The sequence below is a fragment of the Ruditapes philippinarum genome, unplaced genomic scaffold (assembly GCF_026571515.1).
Source record: "Ruditapes philippinarum isolate M1 unplaced genomic scaffold, ASM2657151v2 ctg4552_1_1_1_1, whole genome shotgun sequence".
In the NCBI taxonomy this organism is placed as follows: domain Eukaryota; kingdom Metazoa; phylum Mollusca; class Bivalvia; order Venerida; family Veneridae; genus Ruditapes; species Ruditapes philippinarum.
Window position 1 is genome coordinate 52,348 of NW_026856059.1, and position 13,511 is coordinate 65,858.

Sequence of the window (13,511 nt, forward strand, 5' to 3'; positions counted from 1 at the left end):
ATGACAAAATAATCGTAACTTCAACAAAGAAGCATTCAAAATGACGCCATGATCATGACTTGAGTTGAATGCTTTTGGTTCGAGATGAGAAGGGTCTTTAAACATTGCCTTTTTCAAAATCTATGTCTTGGGGTTTTTTTGTATCCCCGATTTCAACCGAAACCATTTGAGCAACTTAATTGGTAGAAAGTCATGTAAATTTCATCACATTTAGTCAAGTAGTTACTGAGCGGATGAGATTGCACACACATGTGTACGACATACGGACAAATAGTCATCGGGCCAATAAGCTCACAGAGATTTATGTAACATTCATACATTTTACCTAGTATTGTTACGCTACGGTCCAGCTATATGGTACCAGGCCCCTTTAATCTTCCTAAAAATGTGGTAACGTGCTCAAGACTTGGTGGCCAATAATTGTACTGGACTGTAGAGAACGATATTGTATTTACGAACAATGAAACGATCACAAATATAACAATATTCTATATAAAATAGAAATTGTTAGGGTTAGGGGGACTGTTGATACTTGATTCGGATGAAGTCCTGTCAAAGTCTATATAGATCTATTTGGCTGAAATATGCTATGATGACATCTGTCAATAGTGGGCTACTCTGTATGACTCTGTATGGCTAGGACACTGTACTCCACAGTACTTGATAACACTTCCTTACTTCTGGAGGTACGCCAGTTTAAGATTAAAATTGAGTCACAAAGAAGAAAGACTGTTCACAGTTTACTAATTTTAATTAGTGTTAAACTGTTAATAAATTAAATTGTCAAATATTCAAATAACAGTATTGTAAATAACATCAACACATGTATATAATTCAGTCTTAAATATCCGATAGCTATGTCTTACATAGACTTCACATAAAATTATTACCGCGACTGCCGTTTAATTTCTGTTCAAAAATATGACAACGTAAATATAAAGTTTGGTCGAGTCAGTGACCGTAATAATGTGGAACAAAAATTATAAAGTTCTTATCAATTATTCTTAGACAATAATTGATTAAATGTAAAATAATAATCTAAAGACTACGTTTTATTTTGCCTTAAAAATAAGTAAAATTTGCCGTTCAGAAGAACACGACAATAATGTAGACTAACCGAAAGTTAAATGAAAACTGACTGAAGTTGATCGTTTTCTGGCCTATTTATACCAAATCTGAGAAAACGAACATAAGAAGGTTCGAAAAATGTTCAACTGTACGTTTTGGTCGGTTGACAATGTTCGACGTTCGAAAACTGAACATTTGACGTTCGGAAACGATCAATTCCATACACAAAGAACGCTGTCAACCAACCGAACGTCCGAACATCAACAATTCTTAGCTAAAGTTCTATGAAACTTTACATGAAAATACGATAAATTGATACATATAATATTTATAAAAATGACTAGTACCATGGATTGACTATAAGTTTGTTGCTTTTGATGAAACATAACTTTGAAACGGTTTGTTTACTGAGTTTAGGCAGCAATTGCTGTTGACAACGGAAGTCGCACAACCCATAATGCATCAGCGAACAACAACAACACCTGTCAAAGTTTATCGAGTAAAATTACGATAAATGCTACTTTCTAGCTAAATGTACGCTGATTATAAGAAAATATGTTAACAATTAATGAAATAAATCATTACTCTTTATAATTCTGACATAATTTATAGTTGTCAGTCCCCAAAATTAACACAAGAAGCGTTTATCGGTACATGTAAAATGTAAACAATGCCGATAATGACATACGACCTGAGTATATAAGTGAGATTATATCAGTATATATAGAAAATATCGAAGTCTAAACTGTAACCGAAATCTGGGTATAAACTGTAACAAAATCGGATCAAAGTCGCTAGGTCTATGCTGTAACCCTGCACAAATCACCTCGCTCTATACTGTACAGTGTTTATTTCTTCAAATGCATTTAACGAACAGGAAAATAGGTTCAACTGGTCATTTACTTTTATAAACGTTTCCTAACATTAAGGACTAACGTTTTGCAGATTTACTTTTTCTAGGCATGCATAAATAATGTCGAAATTGGAGAAAAATGCGTTGGTCTCTCGATTCAAATTTTCAAACTGTCAAATCTGCATATCTATGAGACAATATAGCGATAAATCTGCGGTGCAGAGTCTGAAGAAATATATGACTAGATACCGGAGTCTGTTCCTTACAAGCAAAGCACAAAAACATCTTTTAGAAATTAAACTACTTGTAGTATGGACCTGAATAAAAATCTCCTACCTGTACTCCCAACAAATAATCCTCCATCTTTGTAACCGAAAAACGCGATACTGTAACACCTTCCCTACGGTGTTGATATTATGTATATTTTTTAGAGAATTAAAAAAAAACATTGACAAAGCCTATTAGATGACCCTTATTTATTTAATGGCATTTTAGGTCAAAGATTAAAGCCATTGTGACACTTTTATTATATAGGCTTGAAATTAGTCCTACTTTTGCCTACATTCCTACTTTTTGGCCATACTCCTACTGTTTTTACAAATGTTCCTATTATTCCTACATTTTGAATAAAAATACACTAAAAAATGTATGTATCAACAAATAAAAGTTGCAGAATGAAATGTACAACATGATATAAGTAATGATAGCATATACTGTTTAACTAATGTTTCGGTTCCTAAAACATGCTTCTGTTGATCCCTTATGCAAGCTAGTGCCTTTCTAAAATGTGTGTGAACTGCTGTATTTTCTTGCCTAGGTAAAAAACATTCTGAACTAGTGTGTTGCCTTTCTTTTATGTAAATGATGTGCGCTGTAGAAATTCTAAGCTACAAACGTTCGCGGATTTGTTACATGCATTTTTGCGGATACAAACATTCGCGGAAATGTATTCAATGCGAAAAGCGCTAATCTAATAAGCGCGAAATAATTTCTAGGAATACAGTATTGCCTTATCAATATCAAGAGCAAAATCAAATGTCAGACATATCATAGATGAACAAAACTGGAAAAAAACTACAACATTAAATTGCATAGATTCTTCAGTAATAAATTAGACTACAGAAAAAAAACTTAACACAAATTCCATGATCAAAAGGAAAAATAAATCACAAACAAGATACAGTACAAAAGCAAGAAAAGGCCGACATATTTTTGGAATTAAAAAAAAGAAGAGTAATTATGAACATTGTTAAAAATTGTGAGATGACAAGAAATATAGTTATCTAAGATCTTAGAGTATAGTTACTTTTTTTCCTACTCCTAATTTTCACAGGTAGATATCTTATTATTAAAATTTAGTTCAAATAGTAACACTTATATAGATGGTGATACGAAACTTTTATTTGAAGTAAATCCTTAAGGAAAGAAGAAGATATAAAAACTTTTTTCAGAAATCCGGAAACGGACACATATATGGTAGATCTCTTAGTACAATCATAGGAAAACATGTACAACAGATGTGATAATGCAAAAATATCGAACCTTTAACAGCGTTTAGGTATTGTATCGCACCAAAACCCAGCGTACACTTAAATATTTTAACCAGTAAGCGTCTATGTATATTGGAGCACAAAGGTACTTGTATGCAACTCAATTATGATTAACCTTATAGAATTAAGAAGAAAAAGAAATTAACTGCTTTAGGTGATTTCATTCACCGACACAAAATCAGTTGCCGTCAACTTTTATAATTATGAATTAAAGCCTCTGTAATTTTGATGAAATGTGTGTCGGTCCTATCTTCACATCGTCAATACAAAATATACAATTATAATTGAAGATTTATGAAATAATTAATAAAATAAACCCACTCTGACGTATGTTTACACGAATAAATCCGCCATAAGTCCGTATCGCATGATTTCACCTCGCTTAAAGGAGCATCGCACCGCTTTACGTTCGAGACCCCCTGCTTGTCATAAAGGCCTTTATAGGTGATTTTTCATTTTTTTCTTCTTTATCTTCATTATTATAGGATAGATCTTAAAAGTATGGATTAGCAATGTTAATCTAATTTTTAAACAAGTAAATGTTAATAAAATGTTACTGTCTCACACATTATTCATTACAACATCATATTTTATCAATGTTTATATGTCAGGATGGAATATATCATTAGAGTTTGGAAGATATGAATAAGAAAGTAATATACTCAGTAACAATAAAAAAAATTTAATCATTTTTATGTTTGATTTTACCTAGTAGTATTTTTTAAGTTTTATAACGATAGTCTCTTATAAATCTGTGATAGATTGGCCATGCTTTTTATATCTGTATTTTATAAATGTTTTGAACTATGTAAATATGTATGAATGAGACGTAAATAAACAAATAAAGTAATAAACTAAACTATAAGACGGTTAATGATGGTAGTATCACATTAAAATCTTATTTCATAGAATGTTAAGATAATAAATTACTTTATTTGTCTTTACAGAAGCCTTCTGTAAATTATATAAACATGCATGTCTATTTATTATCACTGAACTCGTTATTTTGTATGGCTATTAGTTTGTGATTTGTTTTATGCCAATAAAGTTATTTGAGTGAAGTAAAGTTAATATCTGGAATGTGGCGTTGTCTAGTAGATTTCTATAAAATTGAAATCTTTTTGAAATACATGAATGCAAGCTTTGTTATATTCTCTGATCACATCTCAAAATTTCATTTATTATTTAGCTAAAAGCGTAGCGTCATTTATAGCTGATTTTAATCAGATTGGTTCCTTTAACTGTATTTTATATAAGAAAATCATCTAGCAATAAATGAAACATGAATTGAGTATAGTTCAACACAGCTTATACGGTTTCATTGCGGTTACATGTATGCCATCAGACCGACGATACAGTGCAGCAAATATTCATACTACATGTATATATTTTATTTTTACTTCATATATAATCCCTTGTTGCAGACCCAGTTTTACTTAATTTATTCTTGATAAAGTATAAAGATATAACATTTCTCACACACCCTAGGACAGACTTTAGAAGTTTTCAGTTCCAATATCTAAAATATTATATTCAACTATACTTAATGTCCATTAAGAACACTGGCATAAAATGCACTGCGAACCAACAAAGCTTATTGATATGATTGACATCTTAGGTTATTAAAATTTGCTCCTGTATATAGATTTACAACTTAAGTTTTGCCATAATAATATAGAAGAATAATAGGTAACACTTATCTTTAAAAAAAAAAACAACAAAAAAGAACAACGAGGAGTTCAACGGGTAATTCACATGAATGAAAGATATATTATCACAAATAAAAAATCCCATCTTTATACGTAAGAAGTACATTGTATGTGCATTTTGTCATTATATATTTCACTGCGGTATACCGTACCCCGGATATTGCTCGATATTATGAGGACTTTCATCCCATTTCGCGACTTTGAACGAGGAAAAGAAGGTAAGTTCAGTGACGATATTTTAGTCATTTTGAATTGGTTTGATATAAATTTTATTGAAAAACAAATACTTCGATAATTTCTCTAGTTACTGAAAACCCAAAAATGTTGAGAAATAGCTTTGAAATGAAATTAGGAGGTAAAATTCGCCTCTTTGCTCACGTGATAAATGAGCTCGGATCAGTCAAATTTGATGTTTTTGAGCATATACTTGTTTAAAAGAAAAACTTGAATCGAGTGAAATGTGATAATGATGATAATATTTATGTTGTAAATGTTCAATCAACAATAGAACCTCAGATGACAGTGTATTTTCAGAATAAATACACATGTCAGTGTACCGAGTATTGCGTTGGAGTTGCCCGCCGGTGTCACGAGTATTGCTTTTTAGTGTAACGAGTATTGGTTATCAATATAGAGTAAATGCATGTAGTAAATACAGAGTATTTACCACATTTAATCTTAAATATTTCTTATCGTGTATACTTATTTACACTATATGTGCAGAATATGCATAGTGCAGAGGTACTTTACTGGAAACATCTGCGAATAATCCAAATTTTCATTCCTGCTCATGAAAAATCTCAGTCGAACGAACTCAGCAATTTTCTGTGTTTACAGTTCTCGTTGATATCGCAGGATCAACCTTTCCAGAATTTGTTAATAATTATTGCATATCTTACTTTAAAAGTAAAAAAATGCATCCAAAGTGCATTAATGCTGCCTTAGGATTGTCAATATTAGACGGTATTGAGCAAGTGTGCCTACTATGCAAAAGTAATTTTCGGTCATTTTGCACCTGCACTCTAGCAACGGCAAATCGTCTGCACGTGAAATTTGTTACTTCATTAGCAATGAGGTACAGTATGACTGCCGAGCGGGTACAGCTAAAAAAAACGAATAATAGATTTTGATAAGATTATGATAAAGGGCAGCAGATGCAATAAAAAGGTTATGTTCCAGGACTTAGTTCCTTATAACCTTTTACCTTATAAAGGCGTGTTTTGAAGGCTTTACACCCCACCCCTTTTGAGGCCTCAAATAGTGTAAAACATGCGCTATTTAGGCCCCAAACACTGTTTTTTGTTTGAGAAATGTTGTTCAAAAGAGGGATCACTTTTTCGGCGCCCCACCCCAATTAAAAAGGTACACCAAGGGGGTGCCACGGGGGGATGTGCCCCCTTCTGTTTTGGGGTTTGAAGTGGGGCAGTAGCCCCTCTAATCGTGGAGAAGATTAGGGGCTTGGGGGGGAGGGGCTTAAATGGCCTCAGGTCGATTTAAAGGTACCGTGCAATCAACGCCGAAAAGCCTTAGACTTTATCTCAATCAATTGAGAAGTTGCTGCACCTTGAAATCAGTTTTGATGGAAAAAAACAACGCAAAAAGAGATTTTTGGCAATTTTGAGTCGTCCACCCGTTGCCATGGTAACTGGAAATTTAAAATTAAGCATGCTATTCTACAGGCTATGGTCCAGCCAAAATTTGTGCCCAGTTTGACCAGTATTGAAGCATTTTTTATAGTTTCATAGCAGTTTAAACTTGTAACAGGAGGCTTAATTCAATGAAAACAGTCATTTTTCGCAATATGAGCCGCGTCATGACAAAACCAACATAATGGGTTTGCGACCAGCATGGATCCAGACCAGCCTGCGCATCCGCGCAGTCTGATCAGGATCCATGCTGTTCACTATCAGTTTCTCTACTTGTTATAGGGTCTGTAAGCGAACAGCATGGATCCTGATCAGACTGCGCGGATGCGCAGGCTGGTCTGGATCCATGCTGGTCGCAAACCCACTATGTTGGTTTTGTCGTGACACGGCTCATATATTCATGCAGTAAAAGGTTAAGACAATACCGGCATGCTTGGAAGGCATAAGTATGGAAAGCCATGGCTGTCTGATATTGTTCTTTTTCAATTTATGTAACCATTTGGATAATATATGAGTTCACTTCGACAATGTATGGAACAAGGTGTTCTTATATGAAACCAAATTATCAATATATTTATTCATTTTTACAATATATGAAACCATTTTATCAATGTATGGAACCAAAGTATCAATGTATGAGTTGGTTATTACAATATATGATACAAATTATTCAATATATGGAACCAAAGTAACAATATATGGAACGAGGTGTCCTTATATGAAACCGAATTATCAATATATTAATTCATTTTTACAATATATGAAACCATTTTATCAATGTATGGAGCCGAAGTATCAATATATAAGTTGATTGTCACAATATATGATACCAATAATTCAATATATGGAACCAAAGTAACAATGTATGGAACCAGGTGTCCTTATATGAAACCAAATTATCAATATATTAATTCATTTTTACAATATATGAAACCATTTTATCAATGTATGGAACCAAAGTATCAATATATGAGTTGGTTATTACAATATATGATACCAATTATTCAATATATGGAACCAAAGTAACAATGTATGGAACCAGGTGTCCTTATATGAAACCAAATTATCAATATATTAATTCATTTTTACAATATATGAAACCATTTTATCAATGTATGGAGCCGAAGTATCAATATATAAGTTGATTATCACATTATATGATACCAGATCTTCAATATATGGATCCAAGTAAGTCATGTATGGAACCAGATGTCCTTATATGAAACCAAATTATTAATATATTAAATCAATTTTACAATATATGAAACCAGTTTATCAATATATGTAACCGAAGTAGCAATATATAAGTTGATTTTCACATTATATGATACCAGTTCTTCAATATATGATACCAAAGTAGCAATATATTGAACCAAAATGTCATTATATTGACGGGACTTTTTTTAAAGGCTGTATTCTATCCTTGCACCGGTATTACAGTTTCGCGCCAATATTCCTTGTTTAAAGAACAGCGTGCTTCACTGACTGCATACTGCACATTTTTTTAATAAGGAAATATTTGAATTTATTGTCACATTCACTTAAAATGGGCTGGGCAGGCAAAACTTATCGTTATATGTGTAGGAGTTGTATGTCATAATTTAAGCTATTGAGTCGTACTGACCATTAACAAAAACTTATTTAAAAAATAAGTTCATCTCGACCTTTACCTTTGATCAAAAATAGGCATGGCCAGAAGGACACATCAAGGTTAATCTTCTCACAAAGTTAAAAAAAATAATCAGTCAAATAATAATTGATTTCATGAAAAAGTGTATGCATTGTAATAACAGAACCCAGTGACCTCGGCCTTTAAATTGTTGACTTTAAAATAGGCTATTTTGGTTCCATATAATGAAAATTGCTATCATAGAATGTAACATCAACTTATATACTAGCTGCTACTTTGGTTCCATACATTAATAAAATGGTTTCATATATTGTAAAAATGACTGAATATATTGATAATTCGGTTTCATATTAGGGCATCTGGTTCCATATATGGCTTCTTTGGTACCATATATTGAAGAACTGGTGTCATATAAAGTGATAATCAAGTCATATATTGCTACTTTGGTTCCATACATTGATAAAATGGTTTCATATATTGTACAAATGAATAAATATATTGATAATTTGGTTTCATATAAGGACACCTGGTTCCATACATTGTTACTTTGGTTCCATATATTGAATAATTGGTATCATATATTGTAATAACCAACTCATATATTGATACTTTGGTTCCATACATTGATAAAATGGTTTCATATATTGTAAAAATGAATTAATATATTGATAATTCGGTTTCATATAAGGACATCTGGTTCCATATATGGCTATTTTGGTACCATATATTGAAGAATTGGTATCATATAATGTAATAACCAACTCATATATTGCTACTTTGGTTCCATACATTGATAAATTGGTTTCATATATTGTAAAAATGAATGAATATATTGATTATTCGGTTTCATATCAGGACATCTGGTTCCATATATGGCTACTTTGGTACCATATATTGAAGAATTGGTTATCATATAATGTAATAACCAACTTATATATTTCTACTTTGGTTTCATAAATTGATACATTGGTTTCATATATTGAAAAATGAATTAATATATTGATAATTCGGTTTCATATAAGGACATCTGGTTCCATACATGGCTACTTTGGTACCATATATTGAAGAATTGGAATCATATATTGAGAAAATCAACTTATATATTGCTAACTCGGTTTCATACACTGACGGTATGGTTTCATATATTGTAACTGTGGATTAATACAATGGATTCCGGTTAAATAAGAAGGTCTTTTCAATTCATATATAGTCGAAGTGAACTCATATATTATCCAAATGGTTACATAAATTGAAAAAGAACAATATCAGACAGCCATGGCTTTCCATACATAAGCCCTCGGGCCAATATTTTACTAAGTGTGTCGATATGTTTCTTAAGGCAAACTTGCCCTGTAAAACCCTATTATTAATGTCAGTCATCTAAATATGTTTTTTTTATTCTTCTTCTTTTCAGAGATAAGTCTCATTGATCACAGTTTCTTGAGACATGTATTTAAAGATTTTTATCGTCAATTTTAATGGTTCTTCCCTGCGCCCGACTCTGCACACATTTTAACTTTATTTCATCCATAGTGTGATTTTCACTCAAACGGGAAATTAAATCGTATTTGCCCGTAGAAAAAGAACAGTAATGACACAAAACATGCATTGTTGCATCTGAAATATTTGAATAAATATCATATAAACAGTTTATTATCAGCAAAATAAAATGGAATCGATAAACAGACGTAAAAATTAGACAAAAATATCGATTTTCCATACTAATGTGCTCATTCTGTTTTGCAATACACTGTACACTAAAGTTGGGCTATCTTGCAATACTCTGTACACTTAAAATCAATACTCGGTACACTTTCTTGTATCTTTTTTGGTCTGTATCTTTTTGTACTTTCACACTTTTTGCCTGAAATTTGGACAAAGCATTCTTGGATTGTGAATAAAAAAATTGCTCGATTCAATTTTTTTATATATTGGTAATATAATTATTTCTAACGATTCTACAGTATCACGGTCAGTATTTTCTAGTGAGCAGCGGATCGTTTAGGGGTAGTTTAATCATTTTTTCAAATACCTGTAATACTTTTATGTCTTTTAGAGCTACAAAAATACCTCTACATATATAAAACCCGTTGAGATAAATGAAATAGCCATTAGTTTGGAAAATATCGTCGCTGAACTTACCTTTGTTCCCCGTTTAAAGTCGCGAAATGGGATGAAAGTCCTCATAATATCGAGCAATATCCGGGGTACGGTATACCGCAGTGTATTTACAAGCTTAACTGACATAGTATTCCTTCTGCTTGATAAGCTATTTAGAGCAGACGACGCATGTTAGTTCACGTCCATGTACATATGGTGGACATCGCAAGGATCCACAACGTGCTTCTACGAAGTAAAAAAGCTTTCCATTTACATCGGCATGTCCACCGTCAATTATCTCTGGTTTGGCATCAAGACACACAAATTCAGATGGATGGTGACTGTCATGTCCGCTCGATAGATACCCTTCATATTCTAATGTCCATCCATCATAGCATTTGTTACGGCCAGGTATAAACAAAACACTTGCTCGCTTTGTCCGGCATACACAGCACGGTACATCTTGTTGGTGCAATGTTACCTCAAAGAAATTGTTCATATTTCTACCATACAATTCATATTCTGCTCCCCAGACAGTGCCGGAAACCTGCTCTCCATCTTCATAAGCATTCCACAATGGTTCTTCTGGTAAACATAAAAAGTTAGCTGTTGCTCCTATATTATGTTGTGAACCACCAGCGTACCCTTTGTAAACCAGCTCTGTTCCATTTTGTGGGCATTGTGTTCGTCCCCAACGAATGTATGTATTTCCAGTTCCAGAAAGTGAATGAACTTTTCCTATCTTAATAACGTTCTCTTCAATCGTTTCCAATTTTGGTCTGACTTGATTGCTTTCTTCTGTAAAATATTCAGTTATCTATTATATTTTAGTGTTTATATGCGAGAAGCAAGCATTATTTTGCTGTAGGAAAAATGTTCATATCTGGAATTTTAACACAACAGCGACATATTTATAAGCGGAATTCGTGGATATAATATAAATGAGCCGCGTCACGACAAAACCAACATAGTGCGTTTGCGACCAGCATGGATCCAGACCAGCCTGCGCATCCGCGCAGTCTGACTAGGATCCATGCTGGTCGCTTACCAACCCTATTGCAAGTAGAGAAGCTGATAGCGAACAGCATGGATCCTGATCAGACTGCGCGGATGCGCAGGCTGGTGTGGATCCAGCTGGTCGCAAACGCACTATGTTGGTTTTGTCATGACGCGGTTCAAATGTTGAATTGACTTATGTCCTTACAAATATACTATGTGTAACGGAAAAAACGCTCAACATTTTGTTTTTGCATTTTACATTTACATTTTATTTTACACTATAACACTAGTAAAAGCTGTTTTTAAAGACGAACGTCTGTGCTTGCAGTGTATTTTTGAATTATTGCATACCACAAACTATAATGCCACTATTTGTATGCTTTAAACATGTTAGACTTATTTGGAAAAAAAACATATGTAAAAAGCTAAAATAATTAATTTCAAAACCCGAAAATTTGAGAATAAAGTACGTGTATACGATGAGACGCTTAATGCACTTGTATGAACATTTTTGATTGCATAGATCATTTAATTACATACCTTTTAGTTTTGCAATCACTGTTTTCATATCCTCCATAATGATTTTAGCATTTTTCTGTTCAATTTCCAACATAATCATTTTCTGTAACATTTTATGGTCATAATCAAATCTTGAAGTACAAACTGGTTCTTCCTGGCTTGCCAAAATGATTCTCAAAAACAACGTAAGTCCAAATGCCACACATACCACGATTTGTGCTCTTGTCATATGTTTAGCCCCTGACATTGTTAGTCCAACAACAGCAAAGGAAAATATATCCTCTTTTTCCTTCTTCTTCTCTCATACGTAAATGAATCTGTTGCTTTGCGGCGTCTGTTTGTCTCTATGATAAGCACTAAGCAAAATGAATAGCAAAATAATGAGCTAATGATTGTTGTTCAAATGTCGTAACAGATTGTTGGAAGGGAGGATAGGATACATATATCAAAACCAACACAACAGATTGTTATAATTCTGGGACAGTGTTTCGGTTTAAAGGTAAACAAGCAGTGATCAGGATTATCAAAATCTTCAAAGCATTACATAAAAGTTATGCTAATTATTAAGTAGGATATTAATTATTTACAATTATTATGTCCAAAAACGAAAAGATGAATAAAGCAATCGACAGCTCAAAGTGTATACATGCGTTACGGTAGATGTGTTTCCAAACGGTTTTTAGAAAATTAACTCATTCATCTCAAGTATGTCAAGTTTTTTTCTGTTCTGACTCTAGCAAATACCAGAAATTGTGGATTCTTTTCAGTACATTAAATAATGACATATTCAATATAAAAATTATTCGTAATTTAAACTAATGTTCCTATTCTGTTTTTATTTTTCAGAGGAGTCATATTCACTGGTTTCATATACACAATATGCATTTATTACGCATAAGGCATGCTTACGAGAAAACTAATTCCTTTTGTTTTCTTTTCATATTTTCTTTTCATATAATATTTATAAATATAAAAGGAAAATATTAATATACACATAGGAATAAAACAAACTTAATGCAATCAGCAAGAGAACTGCTAAGCAATGAGAATCTCAGTCTGATGTAATGTTTTATTATATGCAATTCAATTGTATTTCTGTATCAAAATGTGTTCTGTAAAGGCTCATTTACACAGTTCAACATTCCCATATGAACGTATTCGAAATAGAGGCAGATAAACAAGACTGCGATTACATGTATTTATCCATTGTATTTTCATACCTGTAGAAAGATGCTTGTTTTTATTTTTCAAAAATTGACTTGCCGCTTACTTTTTCATTAAAATTACAATTAATAAGAAAAGCATAGAAAAAGCTTTGAGGAACATACAGTAAAAAGTCTTATGATTTTCTGGTAACATCCAGATAAACAATCATCTTTGAAAAGGTAAACAAATAAAATAAGATGGTGTTGAGAGTAACTTTACAGATGTTCACTT

General features: G+C 32.5%; 1 protein-coding gene across 1 annotated transcript; it reads right to left on the reverse strand.

Annotated features, from left to right (window-relative positions):
- Positions 1-4,855: 4,855 nt before the first annotated feature.
- Positions 4,856-12,437, reverse strand: LOC132745278 (uncharacterized). The gene is made up of 3 exons (XM_060734153.1): positions 12,096-12,437; positions 10,689-11,354; positions 4,856-5,316 (listed from the first exon to the last, which is right to left on the reverse strand). The coding sequence occupies exons 1-2, from the start codon at positions 12,319-12,321 to the stop codon at positions 10,726-10,728; spliced, it is 855 nt and encodes a 284-aa protein (XP_060590136.1). The 5' UTR covers positions 12,322-12,437; the 3' UTR covers positions 4,856-5,316; positions 10,689-10,725.
- Positions 12,438-13,511: the final 1,074 nt, after the last annotated feature.